The 24,292-nt window shown below is 58.1% G+C and overlaps 1 protein-coding gene across 3 annotated transcripts; it reads right to left on the minus strand.

Annotated features, from left to right (window-relative positions):
* Nucleotides 1–6,595: 6,595 nt before the first annotated feature.
* MDFI (MyoD family inhibitor) lies at nt 6,596–21,180 on the minus strand. Of its 3 annotated transcripts, none has more exons than XR_009726899.1 (5): nt 21,035–21,180; nt 11,771–11,953; nt 8,091–8,339; nt 7,302–7,715; nt 6,596–6,997 (listed from the first exon to the last, which is right to left on the minus strand). XR_009726899.1 is itself a non-coding variant. In XM_061363175.1 (4 exons), the coding sequence occupies exons 1-4, from the start codon at nt 21,102–21,104 to the stop codon at nt 7,459–7,461; spliced, it is 759 nt and encodes a 252-aa protein (XP_061219159.1). In that variant the 5' UTR covers nt 21,105–21,180; the 3' UTR covers nt 6,596–7,458. The 3 variants fall into 3 exon arrangements, 1 of the variants encoding a protein (XP_061219159.1); XR_009726898.1 differs by having other exon boundaries at nt 6,596–7,032; XM_061363175.1 differs by having other exon boundaries at nt 6,596–7,715.
* Between the last annotated feature and the right edge of the window lie 3,112 nt (nt 21,181–24,292).

Consider the following 24,292-nt stretch of genomic DNA (forward strand, 5'->3'; position numbering starts at 1 on the left):
GAGGCTCAAGGACTGATTATCGTCCAGCAGCAACTGAGCCTGAGTGTGGTGGGGAGGCTGGGATGCTCGGTCATCCCTTCACTAGAGGGCAGCAGCATGCCAATAAAATTGCCTTAAATCGCTGCAATTTTGGATGAGCCCGGTGGGAGCATCCCAAGAACTTCGAACCTTGGGCAAGCTGGCGTCGTGCGGTGCTCGTGTGTGCAGGACAGGGCCCGGGAAGCCGAAATGCCCTTGGGTGAGCGCTTCAGGCTGGGTGCGAAGGGCTCCGGGGCTCCTGTGCCCCGGCTCCTTTGGGATGCAGGAAGGAGCTGGTGGCTTTGAACATCTGGAATCCATTTCTGAGCGGCTGATGTGTGGCAAAGGGAGAGCAGGTCCCTGGGAGCACAACCGGGAGGGCAGCAGCATTGGGCTACCCCCGGCATTCACTTTATAGCAGGGAGATAAAAGGTGGCTGGAAGGCAGCTGAGTCCCCAGCTCTGAGCAGGGTTTATGTTCCAAGAGCAATCTCCATGCTGCCAAAACCCTGAGTGAAATAACCCAGCCAGACACATCAGACACACATCATCCCTTTGCAGCGGGGCACCCAAGCAGGCAGAGGCACTGCAGGGCAGGCACCCAGCAATGGTGATGATTCAGCACACTTTAAAGAGCCTTAAATAAAGAAAACCCTTCATTGCCCATGACCAGGAGCAAGCTCAGGCACTAACGAGCTTGGAAATCAATGGGGCTGGGGTGGAAACGGAGCTTGGACACTGCTGGCAGCCACCAGCATCCCTCCAGCATCAGCAGCGCCAGCAAATAATGAGCATCAAATGGCAGCACAGGGGGGTGGCTCCCGGATTGCTGAGGGGCTGCTGAGCTCTGGCAATGGGCAGGAGCTTCAGTTTTCCATGGGAAACCCAGCCCAGGGCAGCTCAGTGCCGAGGGGAAACCCACCCACAGGGTGAACCCCAGAGCCTGCGGCAACAGCGCAATGCAGGGAGGACCACTGGGGCCAGTATAGAAATGTAGAGAAAGAAATGAATGGTCAAAAGCATCTATCTATCTATCTATCACACAACACAACACAACACACAACAACAACACACACACAACATCTATTATCTATCTATCTATCTATCATCTCTCTATGTATCTATCTATCATCTGCCTATCTATCCTCTATTTATCTATCATCTATCATAAATCTCTATCTATCTATTATCTATCTATATCTATTTATCTATCATCTAAATCTCTATCTATTATCTATCTATATCTATTTATCTATCTATCATCTATCTATATCTATCTATTTATCTATCTATTTATATGTAGATGTGTGTCACTATCTAGATATTCATACATATATGCATATGTACATATACAGTTATATATGTGTATATACATAGAGTCTATGTGTACATACAGTGTGTATATATGTATTTCTACAGTCAGACTCCACAGCACACAGAGGAGTCTGTCTCACACACACCCACAGAGGAAACAGGAGTGCTTAGGGCACGCTGTATCTGTGCACAGAGGGGAGCAGGAGCCCATATGAGGCCCAGACTGGAAAGAGGAGTGAATTAATGCCTGGGAGGTGAGCGCCTGTTTGCCCCATCCCGCACGTGTGCACAACCTGGGCCAACTTTCCCTGCGGAGCAGGGACGAGCGCTTTGGAATGAAAAGGCAAACGGTGCCACTTCTTTCACTCTATAACTCACGGGGGCTGCTCAGCGCTTTGCTGTGTGGGGTTAAAGGTAGGGCTGGAGTTTTCTCCCCAAATAGTCCTGTTAATGGCTTTCAAATGCTGGCATCCCTGGCGGGTGCAGGAGCGTGTGTGTGTGTGTTGGCTGCTGGCGCTGTCTCACACACAGCAAACTCCCCAGCTCCCAGATATTTAAGCTCACTCCATCTCCTCTCCAGTTTCAGCTGCGTTTTGAAAGCAAACAACTCCCACCGACTGCAGCAGGAAATCGCTGTTTGGGTTTATGAGGCACCTCTTCCTGACGAGCCGCATGGAAAAGGCGCTGCCTGCTCTGCAAGGCAGGTATCCCTGTGCTGATGGGGTGGCTCAGCCTTTGGCGTTGCACACCAGCCTTTGGCATCGTGCACCAGCCTCATCCCAAGAGGGAGGAGGTGACACTTGAAAGACACCCATGCAATGGCTTTTGTTAATGGGAAAAAAGGAGATTCTTGAGCTCATGGTGTTCAAGATGGGTTTTGGGGTTGGAATTAGATCATCTTGAGGTGCTTTCCAACCCAAACCATTATATGATTGGATGATTCTGTATCAGCCTCATGGATGAAACACAAAAAGGTGCTGAAGGCATAGGAAATATTATTAAACCCCAAATGAAGTCACTCATTATTCTTAGTGATGTTTCCTGGTTCAGAGCCCTGCTCAGCACACACAGAGGGCCCAGAACCCAGTGTGAGGCTCACTGGGTGTCATTAACCCTGCTCATGGTGATGTACAGAACCACAGTGCTGCTGGGCCAGGATCCGGCTTTCCCATGGCCCATCCCAGGCGTGCCCGAGCTGTGCCTTCCCCACACAGCCGGACCACACACTGAGCCCACCACCAACCCTTCTGAAGTGCTTCATTCTCCCTCTTGTTTTCCTAACCTCTCCAATGCTGGGAAAGTCATCTGCTCCACACACAACCCAATCGACCTGCTCCTTCCAGCCCGGAGCCCCGGCACCACTTGGGATGCAAAACCCCTTTTGCCTGGAGAGCAGGGTGATGCTGAGCTCTAGGATGGGATAACACCCACTGAGGCAAGATGGGGTCCATGCCCTCCTACAGCTGGGCTTCCACCTTGGTCCTCTGCCTTTGGGCAGGAGGCTGAAGGGTTGCATTGAGTGATGCTCCCTGGATATATGAGCCTATGAGTACATACAGATTGTCCTGTGCATCCCTGCGGTCTTGGTGTCTCTTTGGGGGCAAAGCCCTCTCTGCTCCTCCCCAGGAGAGGGTTAATCCGAGCGTTCCTGCGTTTTCCTCCTCCAACTTGGTAGCAAGGCAGAGCAGGGATCTCTGCTCTCCGGCTGGAGGAGCCGGTGCTTTCGGGCACGTTGCCGTTTGGCAGCAGAGCCCCTCCTGCGCTTGCCAATGGCGCACAGCTTCAGCTACAGGCGGCTCCTGCACCCCCTCCCCGTGGGACACCAGAACTCCATGTGTAACCCCTTCTCGGGGCTGCTCCCCCATCCTGCTCCCCCTGACAAAGCCCCCTCTACGTGGACCAGACAGGCCCATGTATGGCTGGCAGCATCCCCATGGCTGGGGTGCGGGTCCCCCGCATCAGGGCCCTTCTGCCTTGAGCCGGGGTGGATTTTTCCTTCCTTGACTCTAAGGTTTCCCCTTCCTGTCTCTCATGGCTTGAAGCCACCTTGCAGACACCCCATCAGCGCTAAGACACAAGGGACCCACATTGGGGTGCTTGCACTGCTCGCGGTCGGGGTCAAAGACAGGATCAGCCTGGACCAGGTAATGTCAGACACGGAGGAGTGGGAAAAAATGATGCCTCCAGCTGGTTTTTGGGGAAGGGTGAAAGGGAGGCGAGGAGCTGGTGGACCTGAAATGTTAATTCCTTCCAGCTGCTGTCAGGCTGGCAGGTTCTCAAAGGAAGTTTAATAGACTGCAGTTGTCTCCCCTCGGCCGTCCCCCCCATCGCAGCCCAGCAGACCCTGGGATTACACGAGCCGCTGCGCCTTCCAAGGCTTGCTTTTAGCGTTTTCCCCTTGGCTCCGGCTGTGTTTTCGTGTGTGTGTGCACACATGCACGTGTGCAATGGCTTTCTCTTCCCCCCCTCCCCGTCTCCAGCTTGGATTGCAGTGAATTAGGGGGGACCATCGGGGTTGTCAGGGGCTGGGGCAGGGGACTGCATCGGCAGTGAGGAGAAGGAGCCGGCTCCATGGGCCTCCTTGCTGGAGCGCACCCCAGTCTGCCGTGTGAACTGGGAGGAAACAGGATGAAGAAAGTTATTTGGAGTGGAAAATAAAACCCCTCTCTCTCGCTTTATTGATCGTGATTGCGGACAGAAATAGCTCAGGCTGCTGAAAGCATTCCTGCCTGGAGGAACGGGGGCTGCTCCAACATGGGGCTCATCCCATACAGCATCCTCCGGCAGCAAGAGGTGCCCAGACCCCTCCTGGCCGTGGGGCTGAGCCAGGCCTGGAGCTGGAGGGCTCCTCACCATGGCTCCTGCATAGTTTCCAAGCCCTGTGATGTACATCTTGCTGGCTACATCCCTACCATGGCAGCCCTGGCAGCCCATTCGCAATTAGACAGTAAGTCATTAATACGCTGAATGCCCCATCCATAATTAATTGCATTGGACAACTGGGCTCATGCACTAACTAACTGGGCAGGTAGATGTGTGTCACTGCTGGGGGACCCCACCACCATGGAGCAGGGCTAGGTTAGCTGACTGGTCCTTTAAATGCATTTTAGCCTGTTTCATGGAATTGTTTCACTTAAGACAGCAAATAAGGGAAGTAAGGGCCCAGGGTGCCCAGTAAAGCCCAAGCGGTGGGGCCAGCATCCACATGGGCACGGTGCTAGAGCTCCCAGCTCTGAGAGGACCATAAAACCCAAGTGCCGGCAGGAGAGTAATTAGTTAAAACCCAGCACATGTGTTGTTAATTAATTGCCAGGCAGGAGGGTTTAACTCTTGCCTTCCCCTGTGGGTTGCAAGGTGGACGGCCAGCATCAGCTTGCATCCAGAGGAAGGCTTGAACTTTGATTTTCAAGCTCTTTCCAGGGACTTGAGCTGCTCTGGTCCGTCATTCCCTACACTGCTCTGTCATTGCCTGCTCTGGTCCATCATTCCCTACACTGCTCTGTCATTCCCTGCTCTGGTCCATCATTCCCTACACCGCTCTGTCATTCCCTGCTCTGGTCCATCATTCCCTACACCGCTCTGTCATTCCTGCTTGGTCCATCATTCCCTACACGCTCTGTCATTGCCTGCTTTGGTCCATCATTCCCTACACTGCTCTGTCATTCCCTGCTCTGGTCCATCATTCCCTACACTGCTCTGTCATTCCCTGCTTTGGTCCATCATTCCCTACACTGCTCTGTCATTCCCTGCTCTGGTCCATCATTCCCTACACTGCTCTGTCATTCCCTGCTCTGGTCCATCATTCCCTACACTGCTCTGTCATTCCCTGCTCTGGTCCATCATTCCCTACACTGCTCTGTCATTCCCTGCTCTGGTCCATCATTCCCTACACTGCTCTGTCATTCCCTGCTCTGGTCCATCATTCCCTACACTGCTCTGTCATTGCCTGCTCTGGTCCATCATTCCCTACACCGCTCTGTCATTCCCTGCTCTGGTCCATCATTCCCACATCCCAGAACCACCACTCTGCAGGGCTGAGCTGGGCTTTTGGGTAGCTCTGCACAGGCTGGTTGAGTTGCATTTGTTAGCAGCAGCCCAAAGCACATCTGTAGGCGTGAGTATCACATACATCCCACAGCGCATTGTGTGAGGAGCCCAGCTCTGGTCCCTGCCTTCCCATTACCCACGGGTTTCAAGCTGCTGGGTGCCTGGGGGACGTGTGACCCCCTTCCCATGCACACTGGGACACGAGCACACAGAGCCCAGCACAGCCCAGCCAGCTCACAGAGCCCTCCCGCACAGGGAAGCTGGGAATCTGTTCCCCATTAAGCAACTCCAGCATCGCTCCTCATTGCGGCTGGTGGGGAGAGCAGCCCTGCCAGCTCCAACCTCCCTAATTAGCAGCACAAGTGAGGCCAGGCTGGGGAAGGCCAGCGCCTCCATCCCTCCTTGCCAAGGATGCAAACACTTTGGAGCAGAGCCTGTGGAAAAGCTCCCACCGACCTCATAAGTGCCTGATGGGGCCCTGGTCCGGTCCATCCTGGGATGGGCAGCGATGGGCATCCCACCTCTGGTGCTCAACACCCTGATCCACCACCCCACCGGGCACAGGGCGGAGGAAGGCTGCCTGCACAGCCTCTTCCTCTCCATGCACTGCTCCAAGTGCCTTTAGCTCACCACTAAAATAGGATCCAGGGCTGTGCAGCAGCACCGGAGCCCAACCGGCCCCTGTCACCGTGACCAACTGACCCATTTGGCCTCAGTTTTGAAGTGTTTTTCCCACCTTGTTCAGCTCTAACCCAGGCAGCAGCTTTGCTGGGATCCAAGGCTGGGGTGGGAGGGACACGGCCCCTTACCTGCATGGCACAGTTGGTCCCACACGCAGGGCTGGGAGGCAGCAGGAGCACTGAGGCCACCCAAATTCCAAAGCATCCTGCAGTTGGGAATTTGCATCGTTTATTTCTCCTATAGGGATGTCCTGGCCCTGGCGATGGAGCAGCTCCTCTGGCTGCAGGGGATGTGGTGCAGCAGTTTGTCCTATGGCTACAGGAGCAGAGCAAGGACCTGGACCTGCTCCCCATTGAAGGACAGGGGTCCTCCTACATCACCCTGGGGCTCTCACTGAGCTGTCCCAGGCATGTCCCCAAAGCCAAAGGAGCCCCGCAGCCTCTGTCTGCCTGAAGCTGGGATCAGGATAGGGCGCAAGCACAGGGATGGAGGACACACGGTGCAGCTGCAGAGCATGTGATGGGGCACCCAGTGGGCAGAAATGAAGAAAGACCTTTATTTACAGTAACAAACAGAAGGGATGAAATAAAACACCGTGACACTTCCCTCCCCTTCTCCCCAGCCCTTCAATGGGGCCTTTCCCACCCCCTTCCAGCCACCAGCCCTGGCCCCTGGCTGTCCAGATGCAACCAACAAGTGCTGGGGGGCACTCGGCACCCCCTTGTCCCACCACCCCCAGACACAGCAGCATCTCGGCACGGCTCCAGGATCTCCCCAGGCCCCCTGCTGCAGGGACCAGCAAAGGGAAAGCTGCTGTTGATGGGGAGCAGATGGAGCGTATTGCACTTGGCTGCAATCTCAGCACCAAGGAGGGGCAGGATGTGCCCAATGGCACCAGGTCCACAGCCTGGCCACGGGCATTCAGCATCTCCCGGTGCCTGGTGGGGAGCAAGGCTCTGTCCTGGAGGTGTCCCTGTGGGGAGGATGCTCTGTGCCGCCCCATGTAACGCACCCAGAGCACAGTCCTGGGGTGGTGGCAGCAGGACACACTGTCCCCAGTGCCGTGGGCTCTGCGGGGTGCGTGCTCTTGTCTTGGCTCAGGTGGCAGGAGGCTCCATTGATCCTCATGAACCAGCCCAGTGCAGGGAAGAGGTAGAGCGTGACGGGACACCGGCCCATCCCCAGAGCCCCCGTGGCCCTATGGATTCACCCTTCCCCAGGCAGGACCCGAGCCCAGCTCACCAGCTCCCAGGGTGAGGTTCGCAATGGGGGCACCGCTCTCCTCCATCACTCAGCAGTTCCCACCGGCGCAGGGAGCAGATGGGACCCTCCTTGGCCGCTAAAGGAGAGCCTGGGGAGGGATCAGCTCCTGGTCCCCCCCCCAGGTGGATGGAGCGCCTCAGGAGGAGAAGCAGAGCCCGCAGCACTCCATGCAGATCTCCAGGCAGTCGGCAGACTCGCAGCAGGCGTCGATGATGCCGCAGTCCATGTCGCAGGGCAGGTCGCAGTCAGCGCACTCGCCCGAGTTGCAGCAGCAGCAGCAGATGCAGGAGTCCTCGGAGGTGCAGGAGCCGCAGGTGGCGCAGTCCAGGACGATGTTGCAGAGGGTCAGGAACTCGCAGAAGAGGCAGGAGAGGATGCAGTGGACACAGCAGTCTGCAGAGGAAGGGACAGAGAGGGAGCAGGGGGCACGGGAAGGGGATGCAGCATCCAGCACAGTGGATGCTCAGCTCTGTAAGGGTGGAAATCCTCCCTCAGGAATTCATGGAAGGGATGGGGAAGAGGGGCTGGGAAGCGAGCAGTGCTCCAGGGTCCTCCCCTCAACATCCATGGACATGCCCAGACCCCAAGGGAGACCAGCTCTGCAGGACATGAGGTGACCCCGCTCTGCAGAAGGCTGCCAGGAGGGCAGCTCCAGGGGTCCCATTGGGATGGAGGGATGCTTCCTGAGACATCCCAAAAGGGATGCAGGGCCAGAAGAGAAAGGGACATCTGTAAAGCCCCCTACCCCACGCTGGGGATTGCTGGTACCTTCTTGTGCCTCAATAGGGATGTGAGAAGAGGCAGACTTGGAGCTGCCCTTGCTCTTCTTGCTGCTCTGGCTGTTGATGGAGTGGTGCGACTGCAGCTTTCGGTGAGGCTTCTGGGTGCTGGGCAGGGGGCGGAAGATCCCGTTCCCGGTCTCCCCGTTGGCACCGCCTGGATCCGGCCCCCGGCCGGCACCGTTCTGCAGCAGGCGGGTGCTGGGGGGCTGCGGGGCTGCTCGTACCTGGGGCTGGCCTGGGGGGAGAGCAGGATGTTACCCCCAGTCCCCTGCAGTGGTTCATGTGCCATGGGTGGGAAGTGATGCTGGCAGATGCATGGTCCAAGGGGATGGAGCAGAGATGCAGAAGAGGTGGCTGGAGGATAGGAGACAGAGGCTCCAGAGAGAGGAAGGGATGAAAAAAGAGCAGGAGATAAAGACCTGTTGTGAAGGACATGCTGCAACTGCCAAAACGCAGCAGAAGACTTGGAGGAGGAGGTCTCCTGGGGTCCAAGCGCCGCTGGACCCTGGGAGGGATGAAGCAGAAGAGATGAAGCCACTGAGGCCAACCAGAGCGGGCACAGAGACACACCAAGGCACGCTCGCCTTGTGCCAAGTGGGTAAAGGAAGAGCCTGTGGCTGCTTCCAGCTGAGAGCCACCCCCGTGGCCAAGCCACCATCCCACAGGCCCTGGGCACGGCACTGCTGGCTGCAGCTCCTGGCTGTCCCCATCACCCTCATGCAGCCAGGGAAGATGAAGCAGCACCAGAGAGCACCCTCATGCAGCCAGGGAAGATGAAGCAGCACCAGAGAGCCAGGCTGCTCCCTTCCCCAGCACTGCATGAATTGGCCACTTCACCAAAGGTCTCCCCAGCCTCTGGCTGAACTCTGCAGGAGGAGGAAAATAACCATCTGCAGTGTCTGCATCTCCCTGCAGCCCTCAGCCACTGCAGGGGCCTTCTCCCTGCATCCGAGCGATGGAGAGCACCGGGAACCCAGCACTGGGAGAGGGCTTCAGCATCCAGCCCCTGTGCAGCAACACCAATGGAAGCCACAACCAAAACCTCTGATGGTGCTTTGGCCAAGCGTTGCCTTTCCTTTCCCGCAGCAGTAAACAAGGGATGATTCAGGCTGGAGGCTCGAGGGCAAAGGCACCTCCGGCCGCTGGGAACAGGAGCTGATTTCTGGGCAAGGGTGGCCATGGGGCACGGGGGGGTGAGGGAACAGACAGTGGTGAAAATAGAAGAGATGGAGGTTAAGAAAACACAAGTGCCTGCACCCAGCGCCCGGCTCTGCTGGACCCAGCGGGGCTCTGACCGCGGAGGAAGGTTTAACCGGTGCCTGGGGGAAATGGGTGCACTGGGAAAGGGGCTTAAAATAACCGGAGCTGAGTGGGAAGAGCAGGAGGGCAGAGGAGAGAAATGGAAAACAGGTCCTGGGTAAAATGGGATGGGTTCCCCCTTAAAAGGACCTCATGGAGCGTGCGTCCTTCTCCAGTGCCCTCAACCTGCCGTGCCCAAGTGCATGCACCGAACCGGGCAGGATCTGAGCCCCCAGGGACACCCATTTGGTGTCTGATGGCACCAAACACCCTGTGGCTCCCAGCCCTGCTCTCCCCAGGGGTGCAGCAGCACACAGCTCGCTTGCTTTGGCATTCTCCGTTTCACTGCATTCCTCAACCTGAACTGTTTGTGAATCACAGTCGTGCTCCGGCTCCAGTGAGTGGCAGCGGGAGGCAGCCGATAATCGCCCCCCTAAGGAAAAATAGCTTCCATTCTTTAGGACCCCGTCCAGCTCAGAGGAGCCCAAAGCTATAAAGGAGACATCTTCAACCCCAGCCTCAGAGGGAGCGGTAACACGGGTGTCAGGGCAGGAGTGGGGGCCTAGCCCACCCGATGGCTCCCATCGCATCCACCCACCAGCACCAGGGTGGGAAACCAGGGGGAATGGCCATGCCTTTGGCTCTTCAACAACCAAACACCTCCTGGACCATCATTTTGTATTTCACACCCAAGGGGATGCTCTCAGCACTGGGGCAGCTCAGGCCCTTATGGGAGCATCACCAGGGCTCAGTGGACAGAAACCCGCACTACAGTGGTCCTCACCCTACTGGGACCCCCACCCCTGCCATTCGCTCTGCCCAAGGTTGCCTTCCCTTGGACAAACTGAACATCGTGGCTGAAACTCAACACTCAGAGCCCCAAACCCACAATCCCCACTTGGGATGCTCCCGAGCTGCTGGAGGACTGGGCTGTGGCAGGCTTTAACCAGCAGCACTGAGCCCCAGGGGAAGTGATCCTGGCACCACTGGTGATGGATGTGACCCTGCACCCGACAGCCCCTTGCTGCCAGCTCCCCCCTGACACTGCATGAAAACGCCACCGTTACCCCTTCACCGTCCCATGGGGGATCCCGACTGCGCTCCCCAGCTGCTGCTAAAGCAGGGGCTTTGCCCACCACAAGTGATTGTGACCCCCTCATAGCATCAGCAGGAAGCGCTCCGAGGAGCAGGTCGCACAGCAGGGATGCAGGAGGTGATGCTCCACAGGGAGCTGAACCCCATTTCCCAGGAAGAGGGCACATTTCCTGCACCCAGCACCCAGTGCAAGCCCAAGGTCGGCCCCGTTCCTGCCATGGGGTGGGCTGGGAGGGGGCTGTGCGGGGCTGCTCCATGCAGGGTGCAGCAGGCTGCAGCGTGACTCAGAGGTGCAGAATGTCTGTGGGCAGGCGGCCCAGCTCCCAGATGCTCTGCAAGGGCTCGAGCTCTGGTGGAGGGAACGTGCACGCTCCTCGTCCCACAGGCGCCAGGAGCGCCCCGGTTTCACCATCCCCTCCCCTTCCCACCCCGCTCCTCGAAGTCTGCAACCTCGTTCCCACCCTCCCTCTCTCCTTTGGGAAGCATCCATTCACTTTACGCCCTTTGGAAGGGAAAGCTGCACGCTCGCATCCAACAGGAGGGGAATGGCTGTGTGTGTAAGGGGCAGCCTGGGAGCGAAACCCTCAGATCCAGGCAGGAGGCCAAGGAAAGGATGGACGGATCCAGGAGAGCCTGGCTCCAGCCTCTCACATCTGCCAGCTCTGCTCCCCTTCCCTTCCCTTCCCTGCAATGGGAAACAGAGCAAGGGCACCCTGGCTCCCACCCTGGTATTCCTCACATCAGGACACAGCAGGTCTGGAGCAAACCCCAATCCTCAGTGCAGACGGTCCTGCCCCTGCTCCTTCAGGCTTTGGACCACCTCACCCTTGCCCTGGGAATGCCGAAGCCAAGAGCTTTCCCAATGGGAGGCATCTCCCTTTGCTCCAGCAGACAGCTCCTGCGAGCACCTCAGTCCCGCTGTGGATTGGGGGATGCTCCATAGAGCAGCCAGCGGTGGGTCCCTCTTCCCACCACAGCATCCCAGCAGGACCCTAACACAACCCTGAGCTCCTCCAGCCGCTCAACCTCATTGCCCTCAAATTGGGTGCAGGAGGGAGGGCAGGAGAGGCATCGGCACTGCAGGCTGCTCCCTTCACCTTCCCCAGCTCACCTAAAGCCCATTGCTCTGATGTGGGGAAGAGCACAGTGAGGAGGAGCTGGCTCCCACCACAGCTCCCACCTTTTTAACGAGCCCTATTACTAAACAGACAGCAGCACCCCAAAGCACAGGCACCCGGGGGTGTCCGGAGGTGCACGGAGGGAACCACTCACATGTCACAGCTTCGGGAGCACCTTTGAGCTCGGCCTGGGGACCCTTTGTTAGGACTTTTCCGGATTCATCATCTTGCAGGGGCTTCTCCTTCTTGGATGCCACAGGCCGGGCGGGCGGCCGGGGCTCCGCTGATGGTGTCACTGGTGTCTGCCTTGGTGATGGGTGCGAGGTCTCACCCGCCTCTACAGGAGAAACCAGCAAAGACCCCGGTCACCCCAACCCACAAGTGCATCCCTGACCCAAGGAGCATCCCCGACACATGGAGATCCCTGACCCATGGCGCATCCCCGACCCACGGAGCATCCCTGACCCACGGAGCATCCCAGACCCACGGCGCATCCCCAACCCACGGAGCATCCCTGACCCGAGGAGCATCCCCGACCCGAGGAGCATCCCCGACCCGAGGAGCATCCCCGACCCGAGGAGCATCCCTGACCCGAGGAGCATCCCCGACCCGAGGAGCATCCCTGACCCACGGAGCATCCCCGACCCAAGGAGCATCCCCGACCCAAGGAGCATCCCCGACCCACGGAGCATCCCCGACCCGAGGAGCATCCCTGACCCAAGGAGCATCCCCGACCCAAGGAGCATCCCCGACCCAAGGAGCATCCCTGACCCACAGAGCATCCCCGACCCAAGGAGCATCTCTGACCCAAGGAGCATCCCCGACCCACGGCGCATCCCCGACCCACGGCGCATCCCCGACCCACGGCGCATCCCCGACCCACGGAGATCGCCGACCCATGGCGCATCCCCGACCCACGGTGCATTCCTGACCCAAGGAGCATCCCCAACCCCCAGCGCATCCCCAACCCCCAGCGCATCCCCAACCCACAGCGCATCGCCTGTGCCCCTGTGGCTTTTGAAGCCCAGAGTGCCCAGTGGGGGCAAGAGTTAGAGGTTTAGGGCTGCATCATCCCGCAGCCTTTCACCCAAAGCCAACAGTTTGGCAGCACCCTCCCAAAATCCCTGCCGAGGTCCCACATTCCTTCTCTAAAAAGCCAGGGATCTGGTTACACTCAGCGGTTCAGGCTGGATTTTTTCATCCCCCCTTCCCATAAAAGAGTCTCCCTTGCAGGAACCAGTTCCTGGTTGCTGCTTGCCCCTATGCAAGCAAACCCCAAAACAAGAGATGTGTTATTCCCTACAGGGATAAACCCCAGTGCCACACAGCCCCACACAGAAGGCACAACCACCTCCCACAGAGCCAGCACTACAGACTGGGGCTGGCTTCCCCCAATGGCAGGGGGTCTGTGGGGTGCTCAGTGCGATGCTAAGCTCCCCTACCCACCACAAGCCCCCTCCTCGCTGCCCCATCCCTCTCCCCAGCACCCAGAATAGCAGCCGCTTGCACAACAGGGGCTGGACCACACTTTATATAAAGCTAAATTATAGCTTGGGCAAAGGGAGGGAGACCAAGGACCCGTAATTTCCCTGTCTATAACAAGAGGTTCTACACACAGGCAGGCAAGGGCGGGTGGGGGGAAGAGAGACCTCGGACACTTCATTATACTCAATATAACAAGAGCTCCTACAAGCAGGAGCCGGGGGGGAAGGCAGGCAGACCTCACACCTGTAATTATAGGGGCTATAACAAGAGGCCCTACAAGGGAGGTGGAGGGCTCCATCCCCACCCCGGGGTCAGCAGGAGCCTGGACATGCTGCAGAAGGGCTGTAACTGGCTTGGAATGATGCTTGCTCTGCTACACCCCATACGCTCATCCGGCTGCCTCAGTCTGCCCATAGGACCATCCCTTCTGCGCACCCGGTGATGCTGATCCAGCTCCAGGTCACAGCTGGGTCTGCTGGGGTTGGAAGCTCATCCTGATACAGAGCCCTGCCTGCAGCCCTCTCAGGTGAGGCGATTTTGGGGCTCAACCAAGGGAGATGCAGCAGCTCCAGCTGGATCCTGCACAGCCACTCCAAACCCCAAGCAGAAGGGGAGCACCCAGCCCCAGAAAGGTGAAAACTCATTCCCATGGCCCTGGGAAGCCCAGGGCAAAACAGGGAGGAGAGGAAAGCAGGCTGTCCTCCACCTCTAGGTGTTTGCACACAGGCGTGGTGTACAGGTGAATAATAACCACATGCTTTGCATCCACGGCCTTGGTCATGTCCCAACCTGGACCGGCCTGCGTCAGACCTGCGGCATTTGGTGCCTGTTAAGAGTAGAATGCAAACCTGGGGAGCTCTGGATGAAACCTGGGGTCAGGGGTACCCAGTGCAGGGCAGGGATCTGAGCCGATGGGCACTGGTGCAGATGGGAGCTGCTCCGGTTTTAGCATCAACAGCCAAGACCACATCCCTTGCCCACTCCATACCCATTCCCAAGGGGCAGAGGACAGGAGGGTCTGTTCAGACCCTGTGGAAGCACGGGTGCATGGATGTCGAGCTGACTGCTAAGACAAGGCTCCGGTTTTGCCATGTCCACTTCACACATATAATTACCCTGCACAAGAGGTCTCACACACAACCGCAGCGATGCAGGGAGGAAGATGGCAATTAAATCAACTCCCACTGGAACAAGCTGCCCAGAAGAGAGACCAAAATAGACAGGAAAGAGATGGGGGGAAGTTGGGCCCTTGCTTCCCCACTGCTGCCTGGCCATGGGGAGCAGACGGATGGCTCTGACCCCCAAGTGCACAACATCCCTTGGGAATGAGCTGGGGAAAGGCTGTGTCTGCCCTCATGGTCAGATCCTGACCCGGGGCAGGGCTGGGGGCAGCTGGACACACATGGGCTCAGCACCAACCCTGCAGGGTCCAGGGACCAGCCCGCAGGGAAACGCTCATGCATGGGGTGTGCACAAGCACAGCCCCTCTCAAACAAGGGCAAAACGCACCCAAGGGAGAGGCATCAATCCCGATGGCACCAGGAGAGACAGAGAGACGGGCACCTCATGCAGACCGGGATGGACACATGATGTGCAGCTCCACAAGGGTCCTGAGCAGATACCTCCATCCCCTCGGCTGCGTGCCATCATCACCCCTCTGAACACTTGCTTTGGGGCACAAAGCCCCCCATAAAGGGTTTTCTGCTCCCCAACCCACACTGAGCTGAGCAGAGAGGGTGAGCTCTGTCCCCCCCCATCACTGAGATCTGGTGGGGGGAGTCCCCTTTTCCTTCTGCTTCCAGGGCAAGGAATGGCTTCTTCCCTCCCCTGCTGCCACCAGAACAAGACCAGGCTTGACCTAAATCTGACGGGTTTAAAACCAGCCACAAGCTCAGGCAAAACACAGACAAATCCCTAAGGAGAGCTGGCCCCAGGGATGGGACATCCATCCCCTTCCCCACCTGCACCCCCAGCCCCTTCCCAACCAGGCAAAAGCTCATCCTGTGATGGAGAAACAGCCCGGGATGAGGGTCCAGGTCTGTGCTCCCCCATTCTGTGCAACACAGGGAGAAAGGAAGGCAACAGGGTGCAGGGAGAGGACTCACGTGCTCATGAGAACAGAGGTAATAATAAGGCATTTAAGCACAACAAGCCAGGTAAATGATAGGGTACTGTGAGGTACAAAGATTAGGAAATGGGACAGATGGTGCGGAGCTCCTTTCTTTGCCTCCTGGTTGCCAGGCCCAGGAGACGCACACGGGGCAGGTTTTCTGACCCTTCTCCCCATTTACAAAGCCCAAATCCAGGTGTCATAAACACCCCAAGACATCCAAACCCAACCCCATGGGTCCCAATCCCTGCTGACTTGGAGAAGGTCACAAGACTCTCCTGTCCCCCCTTCCCTTTCCCATTAATCCCTCAGGAATGGGGACGGGATAATGTTGGATGGAGACAGCAACAGACAGTCTAGAGAGGCGTTTGCCATTAACAGCACGCTACCTTGCAGCAATATTTACTTTGGGAGCTTTCTAATCTGCTTGATGCAGATAAAACAAGGGTGTAATCTCCCCTGCCTTTCCTGTACGCGCTGCCTGGCCCAGCCAGGTGCCTGCCTGACCTATTCCAGGGCTATTTTAGAGCTTGATGAAGTGGTTTCCAGTGCAGAAGAGACAGCATTGAGGCAAACCCTTCCAATCCCACAAGCCAGGCTGGAGGAGAGGAAAGCTAAGCTCTGGTTTGGAGGTTGGCTCAACTGGGACAGGTCCAAATGGCTTATTGACATTCAGTCTGAAATTAATGCACTGAAGGCTTTTTGGATCCTAGGATACGCAGGGAAAGGACAAGGAGGGTGGGAGGAGAAGGAGAAGCACCCAGGGATGGATCCCACCCCATGCGTTTGCCCCCGTGTCCCTCTGCTCACCTGGGCAAAGCTCTGGATAAACAGCTCAGCCCTGGGAGCGTGAGGAATCTGGGCCAAAAAGTAATGGTTTCTATGAAAAGTCACTTCCTAAATGCAACAAAGCAAAACAAAGCCAAAAAACCCACAAAACCCCAAATAGCTGCCAGCCTGGGAGTTGATGGTATTTGTTATTTATAGCCCTTGGGTGGGTAGGAAGAGAGGAATTTTGGGGCAGGCACACAGGCCAGGACCAGCATCTATCCCGACCATCTGCATCTGACCTCAGCTGAAAGCTCCTCCAGCAACAAACCCCAAACTCCGTGTTCGGAGCACAAACCCCATCCCAAGGTGTCCCTACAGACCCCATCACCCAAAGGTCCTCATTGACCCATTGGCTCCTGATTGGAGGCACAACCTTTATGGAAGAACTGCCCCTACCTGAGAGCAAGGACATCAGGATGGTGGGATAACCCTTGAGAAGGGGGTTCAGGGACCAGGTTCGTACCTCCAGCTGGCAGGCCAGCCCATCTCCGAGCATCAGGCCTGGGCTCTGCCTAACCCAAAGAGCAACATCGACCATCCCATATGCACCACACAGCCAAGGAATGGAGAAAAATGATGGGGAAACACAAAGGGTCAAGGAGCCAGACTGGGGTTAAACCAAATTCCATGGGCTTTTTTGAGGAGCACTCAGTGCTCCCCAGTGCCACGGGATGCTGGCATGGATGAGGGATGCCACCGGAGATGCTACAACATCCCAAGTGTCCTTAAGAACAAGCAATTACCCTTGAAGCCTAGAAAGCAGCTAACGTGATGCCTATCAGATCTAAGGAGATTCTGGGAATTACAGAGCAAGGAACCATGCTGCTGGGCTGGAGAAAATTAAGGAGAGTCTAATTAAGGACCATGGCAGTGCAGTAATTGTGTAACCTTACGGGTTAAACCAGCGCGGATGTGTCTTTCCATCCTGCTTAGGGAGTCCTTAGGAAAAGTTAATTGAAGAGGGGATAGATGTGAGCTGTGGCCATCGTGATTAACAGGAATGATAACTTGCACTCCTGCAGCACCTGAGAGCTGCCCAGTGCCCAGCACACACAGCCCCATCCCCGTGTGGTGTACATCAGCACTGCTGTGACATGGAGCCACTCATCCCATTGAGGAAGCACTCTAAAGGAGTCTGCCCAAAGCGACGTTCTATGGGGATGGAGCCCAAAGCTTTGCAGTTCTGGTGCTTAACTTCCTATTTGGGGTTTGAGAGACCGCAGGGCAGCTTTGGAGGCGCTGAGCATGGCCTGGATAGTGGGAAAGCAGCAGCACGCCTGCTTGCTGAAGGAAAGCGGCCAACAATGAAGCCATTGGGGTGGAACGAATGGAGGCAGCCTGTTGTCCAGCTTCCTCTTCCTCACCATGTGAAGGCAAAGCTACTGTGGGGAATATGCTGCAGAACTGGCACTGAAAGTGGCCAAACCAGGTGAGCATCATCCTGCTCTGGGCATGGCTGCCTCCACTGGGGAAAGGAAAGGAGCCATTGGGAGCCTCCTGTGCACCCATAGGAGCCCCCCAAAGAGGATGGACTGGGGTGAAAGCGCTTCCTGAAGCTACTACCTGCTCCCTGATGCAGGGATGCACTGATGCAGACAGCACGATGGCACCTGAAGGGAAACCTTCCCTCCAAGCCAAACATCAAGTGCAAGGAGGCTGCCAAAGCGCCCTGAAGATCAGAGATGGAGAAAGCACGGATACAGGCCCATGGTCCCAATGGACAAAGCCTGAAGGTTGGAACTTGGAGCAAAACAATCCCAATAACCCCATCCCTCCTGCCATGGCATAGCTCATTCCCACTAGTCCAACCCAAGCACAGCACCTGGGGAAGGGAGGAAACGGGAAGGAGCTGCCAGCACCGGGAGGGACTGAGGTGGGTCCATCCCGCACCAAACCCAGTGCCCATCCCATGGGAAGCTCGGCTGAGCAAGGAGCTCTGGGAATAAAAACAACCATAGGAACTGCAGCAAACGCCCAGCGGAGAGCTCGAGTTCCTGCAAGGAACAGACTCGAAGGGGCGCTTTCCAAGGAAATTCAATCGGGAGCTGGAGTGGGAGCCCCGCAGGGCTGCTTAGTGGAAACCAGAAACAGCTGAAGCACCAGCGATCGGCTGGGCTGTGTTTACCTCCAGTCCTGTTTTTGTTGTTCAAAGGAAAGACCAAAACCCCAAAGTATTTTCCTGAGCAGACAAGAAACTGTGGAAGACAAACAGGAATTCAGCTTTTTGTGCAGAAAAAAAAGGGTTTATTTGGGGTTAAAAACCATAAATGTATGCTGTTTCTTTTAGGGCTTTTCTAGTTTGGCTCCTCTGCACTTTGCGGATGTCTGCATTTAAATCAGTGCACACACAAGCAAAGACCCTTTTATGCTGACCCTGGAGAGGGTTCTGTTTGCTTCCACCTCCCTCCCAGGGGCCGGTAATGGGTACCCAAGTGATGTGGTACTGACTCCTGGCCAGCCTGCCTGCTGTCCTGCAGTGCCCAGGGCACCCATGGGTGCTCAGCACCCTCATGCAGGCAGTCAGGCCCCAGCAGAAGGAATTAAAGAAGAAGTGTGTGTGAGCATCCCGTTCCTGCCCGGATGGAGCAGGGATGCAGCTGGGATGGGGAATGAGGTGGGAATAAGCAGAGGCAAACACCAGGAGAAAGGTTTTTCTTCTGAAGATGGGATTTGCCTCACGCATCTCTCCATGGGTTTGCTTCCCCTATGGAAAGCGGCTCTCCTGCTGCCCCTGTTCCTCCTCTTCCTCCCCAAGAAGGGAAGGACAAAAATAATCCCATCAGCCAAAGGGCTGTTTTTCTCCTGTTAATGCCTCAAAAAGGGTAATAATTAGAGCCCACGTACTCCATGGAGGCAACGGCCTCTTCTCCCCAGGCTGCTCTGCAAACTACCTGTGGCTATTTCAAGCCTGGTGCACCCGTCCCTCTGGGGTGGGAGGAGGCTGCGATGGCACCGGGCCCATCTCCAGAGAGAGGCCAAGGAATAAACTCCAAGGAACGGGCTTCATCTCAGGCTGGGAAATGGGAGCAAGCCTGGGAATGCCAACGTGACCTGCCCAGGATGCGCCAGCCTGAGCCAAGCACACAGCACCTCCATTCCCATGTTTCTGTCCCGGGCTCGGCGGTGCAGAACTCCCTGGTCTCATCTGCAAAGCACCAGACAGGGAGCAGAGCACAGATTCCCAGGCTCCGTGTGTGTGACAGAGCCCCTGGACACTGCCCAAGCGGCAGCGGCTGCACCGAGACGTCACGAGGCCAAACAGGCACAGAGGACAGCTTGGACCGGTCCATTCATTGCTCCCCGGAAGCAGAAAAGAAAGGAAGAGGGAAGCAACAGGAGCAAGGATTCAAAGCTCAGGATGTGCAACTGGAAAGTGCTCTCCGAGACACGACAGGGGTGGTCCCTCGAGCATGGGACCTGAAGCATAGGAAGTTGAGGGTGCCCTGGAGACAGCGCTAAACGTGGGTCTAAAGGAGGCAAATTTGATGCTGCTCTGCCCAGTTTCACCCCCCTCAGGTCCACGCTGCCCTCCAGGGATGGCTGGATTAGGATGGAGGTGACCCCCCCACCATGGGCACACCAAATTGGGCACCATATTGGACACTACGTGCACACACTGTGCACATGTGGCCGCTGGCACCACGGAACAGCAGCAAGCCCGTTTCTTTGGATGCATTTATCGTGGTTTAAGCCACATTTGGACACATTTTGAAGCTACTTTTTAAAGCAGCCCACACTTGGTCTCACACAGGGCTCCTCCGAACCCAGGCTGGTGACAAACTCCCGTGCAAAGGCTTTTCTGCACTAGATCTGTGTGTTAAGGGTGCAGTTTCCCACCTGGAGAGGAAAGGGAATGGAAGGGAATCCAGAGCACTGAGCTCCACACGGCCCCTGCGGCTGCAGCACAGAGCAGCGTAAGAGCGCAGCCGGGAAGCAGAGCCCGCAGCATCCAGCTGGAAAAGCTGGGGGAAGAGAACAAGAGGATGTATTCTCCAACACTTGGGCCCAGCCACGCTCCACGCCAAAGCCAACAAGGGGAGATCCAGCCGTGCTCCGCTCCCGCGCATCACCGTGCCTGGGGCTCCCGATGCACAGCCCCTGTCTGCTCGGGGGGGGGGGTTTGGTCCCTTGCATCTGGTCCGACAGCACAATGGGGGCTCCCAGCTCTCCCCATCACCTTCCTGCACTGGCATTTCTTTTCTTTCACATCTTAACGCAGTTTCCACATGTGAACCATGGTGAGGACCGGTGCGGGACCCCAGCACAACTCCTTAGAACCACAGCAGAGCCGCCGCAATGAAAGGGCTCAGCTTTCCCCGTTGTAAAAGTGACGATTCCCAAACTTTTTCCATTCCCTTCTCCACGGCCTGATCCTGCATCCCACCGCAGAACCCCTCGGAGCTGCTGCAGATGGGGAAGCCCCCCCCCCCCCCCCCAGCCCCTCGCACCGCCCTCGGGGGTGTTTTTAACCCCTTCAGTGCCCCTCACTTGGCCCAGCGACAGCGGCTGATGAGAAGTTCGTGCTGCAGCTCCCGGGGGGCTCCCCCGCATCCGCCGTGTCCGCACGCCCAGTGCACACTCAGACACATCCTACGGCACCCCCCGACCCATGCACACACAGAGCCAGCGCCCCCCCCCAATGCTCCCCCCAAACACTCACATACTCAAGCATATACCCCCTCCCCAAGCTGTGCTTTACAAGCCCCCCCTCCCATGTTGTGCACCCACAGCCACACACACACACACAGGGACCCCCCCTCCATGTACACGCACTGTGCCCAGGAATGCGCCCCCCGCGGGGCGCCCCCAGCCCTGCAGCTTGCACAGGGACCCCCAAACCCGCACGTACACAGTGACCCCCCCGCATCCCCATCCCTGCCCATAGGGACCCCCTCTTGTGTTGCACGCACACACGGAACCCCGCAGCCTTCACGCCTCCGCTGGGCGCACACAGACCCCCCCATGCTGTGCCCCCCACCAGCACCCCGGTACCTGGCTGCGGTCCCGGCTCGGCGCGGCGGGGCTCCGGGCGGCTCTGCCGGTGGCTGCTGGCCTGGGACATCGGTGAGGGGCGCGGCGGCTGCGGCGGAGACAGCGCGAACTGCGGCCCCCCCCCCCCCTCAACGGACCCCGGCCCGGCCCCCGCCGCAGCCCGGCCCTCCCCCGCCTCCGGCCCGGCCCCCCCCCGGCCCCGGCTGCGCTCACCTGGGCCCCGGCTCAGCCCCCGCCGCCCGGACCGGCCCCGCCGCCCGCCCCGCTGTTTATAAGGCGCCGTCCGGGGCCGCGGGGCTGGGCTCGCTCCGCTCCGCTCCCCGCTCCCTCTCCCCAGTTCCTTACGAATGAATTAAAGGAGAAGCTGCGAGGCCGCCCCGTGCCCCCCGTCCGGAGCCGGAGCCGCCTCTGGGGCTGCTCCATCCCAGCGGCAGCCTCGGGGCCGGGGCGGCTCCGGTTTCCTCTGGGGTAGGGGGAGAACGGGGGCTGCCACCGCCCGGCCGTGCTCGGGACAGGGCGGCAAAGAGGCCGCTTTTACCCCGGAGCTGAAAGCCTCTGCCTCCGCCACCGGTCTCTGCCTCAGTTTCCCCAGCTGAGATAGCATCATAGAATAGTCAGGGTTGGAAAGGAGCTTAAGATCATTCAATTCCAACCCCCTGCCATGGGCAGGGACACCTCACACTAAACCATGGCACCCAAGGCCTCGTCCAACCTGGTCTTGAACATGGCCAAGGATGGAGCATTCACAACCTCCCTGGGCAACCCATTCCAGTGCCTCACCACCCTCACAGGAAAGAATTTCCTCCTTATATCCAATCTAAACTTCCCCTGTTTCAGTTTTAACCCATTACCCCTTGTCCTACCACTGCAGTCCCTAATGAAGAGTCCCTCCCCAGCATCCCTATAGGTCCCCTTCAGATACTGGAAGCTGCTCTGAGGTCTCCACGCAGCTTCTCTTCTCCAGGCTGAACAGCCCCAACTTTCTCATCCTGTCTCCGTACAGGAGCTGCTCCAGCCCCTGAGCATCCTCGTGGCCTCCTCCGGGCTTGTTCCAACAGCTCCATGTCCTTTTGATGCTGAGGACACCAGAACCGCACACAATGCTCCAGGTGAGGTCTCACGAGAGCAGAGTAGAGGGGCAGGATCACCTCCTTGGACCTGCTGCTCACACTCCTTTGGACGAGATCCGGCTCCCCAGGGCACTGGGACGGGGTCACGGCCATCACCAGCCCCAGGGTCACCGTGACACGGAGCTTCCCGGCAGCAGCAGCGTGTCCCATGTGGGCCTTCGCTCCGGCACAGGGTCCCCATGAGGATTGGACCCCGTGCAGAGCATCATGTAGGAGCTGGCGGGGCCGTTTCGAATGTGGGGGGGTTCATATCACCGCTGTTTGCCTGTGTTTAAAGAGCCCGCAGAGAGGCTGGGATTGCTCTGAGCTCCTGCATGAGCCTGGATTTGGGGTGCCCTCCCTGCAGTGTTGGGGCTGGGGTCACCCGAAGCCACCACTTCCCTCTGCCATCACTTCCCGGACACGCTGCAGGTCTGGGCAATGCTTGGTGTTGCAATGCAGAGCTCTGTGTTCCCGGAGCAGGGCTGTGCCCATGGGACAGCCCCAGTGACTCCCTGCATCCCGCTGCTTTCCTGCATGGGGATGCTGCAATCCTGCTGCTGTCTCCTGCGTGGTGATGTGGCATTTACTGCGGTGAAGGGGTAAGGGGAAAGGGTTGGGATGTCCCCACTGCGGCTGCATGTGTCAGGAGGGGGAAATGTGGCAGCCCGGGGTACAAAGTGGCACTGGGGGGGACCCAGCGTGCTCAGGATCTCTCTGAAAGCTCCAGCCTGGAGCCAGGGAGGTTGAGGTCGTGCGAGACCTCAGGCACTGGTCTGCTTTAAAGCCAGCTTGTCACCACTGCTTGTGCCTTTTAAATAACCCTCCCATGAGGAGCATCCCTGCCTGTGCCCTTCGGTGGCCCTAAAACCCTGTGGCTGGAGCTGCATCCTGCACACAACCAGCACCATCCAGCCCACCCCGCTGAGCCAGGCGCTGCACATCAATCCCTGCTTGGCACGTTGGGAAAACAGGGAACCCCCCCTGGACAGAGCCTTGAGGGCTTCCCAAGGGCTGGTGCATGGCGCAGGGGGATGCAGGGGCCCTCCTCCCCGGCCATAGTGATGCTGCAGCAGAGCCCTTCACTGCGCATCCATGTTACTGAGGGTGAGGCACTGACTGACACCATCCCGGGGGGGTCACCCCCCCCAGAGCCAGTGGCTGGGTCATTTCCTTCACCTGACACCGTTGGCCGCAGCCCCAGCAGCTTTCCACCAGGATTCATCCCAGCAGCGTCCAAGCCGGAGCGGGATGCACTCGGGGTGTGCCCGTGAGTCACACCGGGAACACGCCAGCCCCACGCGCTGCCGCCGCACATTCCTCCCTGTTTACCTGCTCCTGCACCCATGGCCCGGCCCCGCTCCCCCAGGGCAGCACCGGAGGATGCGGAGCCACCAAAGGTGATGGATGCAGGAAGGACCCAGCAGCCATGGGGCTGCATCAAGGCTGGGGAAGGCAGCGGGCGGCTGCCCAGGGGGTGATGCTCTGGGGACAACAGCACAAGAGGGACGTGGAGCTGCTGCAGTGAGTGCAGAGGAGGCCATGGAGATGCTGCGAGGGCTGGAGCAGCTCTGCTCTGGAGCCAGGCTGAGAGAGCTGGGCTGGGGCAGCCTGGAGAAGAGAAGGCTCCTGAAGGGGAGACCTTAGAGCAGCTCCAGTGCCTAAAGGGGCTGCAGGGAACCTGGAGAGGGGCTTGGGACAAGGGATGTAGGGACAGGGCAAGGGGAATGGCTTGAACCTGCCCGAGGGGAGGCTGAGCTGAGCTCTTAGGCAGAAGCTCTTCCCTGTGAGGGTGCTGAGGCGCTGGCACAGGGTGCCCAGAGAAGCTGTGGCTGCCCCATCCCTGGCAGTGCTCAAGGCCAGGTTGGACACAGGGGCTTGGAGCAAGCTGCTCCAGTGGAAGGGGTCCCTGCCCGTGGCAGGGGTTGGAGCTGGAGGAGCTTTAAGGTCCCTTCCAACCCAAACCATTCCATGGTTCTGTGATGGAGCTGGGAACCAGGGTGCCACGTGCATGGCTCAGGCCACGAGGCTGCACAGCTGGGTGGGGATGAGCAGCACTTTTCCTTTGTGCAGGCAGCTCGGGCTGATAACCCACACAAAGAGATTAAAGAGCACCTGGGAAGCTGAGTCACAACTTCAGTGGCTCAGG

The sequence above is a fragment of the Neopsephotus bourkii genome, unplaced genomic scaffold, assembly GCF_033783945.1.
Source record: "Neopsephotus bourkii isolate Nb327-2 ecotype Australia unplaced genomic scaffold, CSIRO-AGI_Nbou_v1 NB_1139, whole genome shotgun sequence".
NCBI classification, from domain to species: domain Eukaryota; kingdom Metazoa; phylum Chordata; class Aves; order Psittaciformes; family Psittacidae; genus Neopsephotus; species Neopsephotus bourkii.

What these genes read in the sequence shown, in the direction of transcription:
- MDFI (XM_061363175.1), bottom strand. Translation starts at nt 21,104, where the DNA reads ATGTCCCAGGCCAGCAGCCACCGGCAGAGCCGCCCGGAGCCCCGCCGC. An exon ending in CGAGCCGGGACCGCAGCCAG is followed by an intron (nt 11,954 to 21,034) that starts GTACCGGGGTGC and finishes TTTCTCCTGTAG; the next exon opens with AGGCGGGTGAGACCTCGCAC. An exon ending in TGCTCCCGAAGCTGTGACAT is followed by an intron (nt 8,340 to 11,770) that starts GTGAGTGGTTCC and finishes CTCTCCCCCCAG; the next exon opens with GCCAGCCCCAGGTACGAGCA.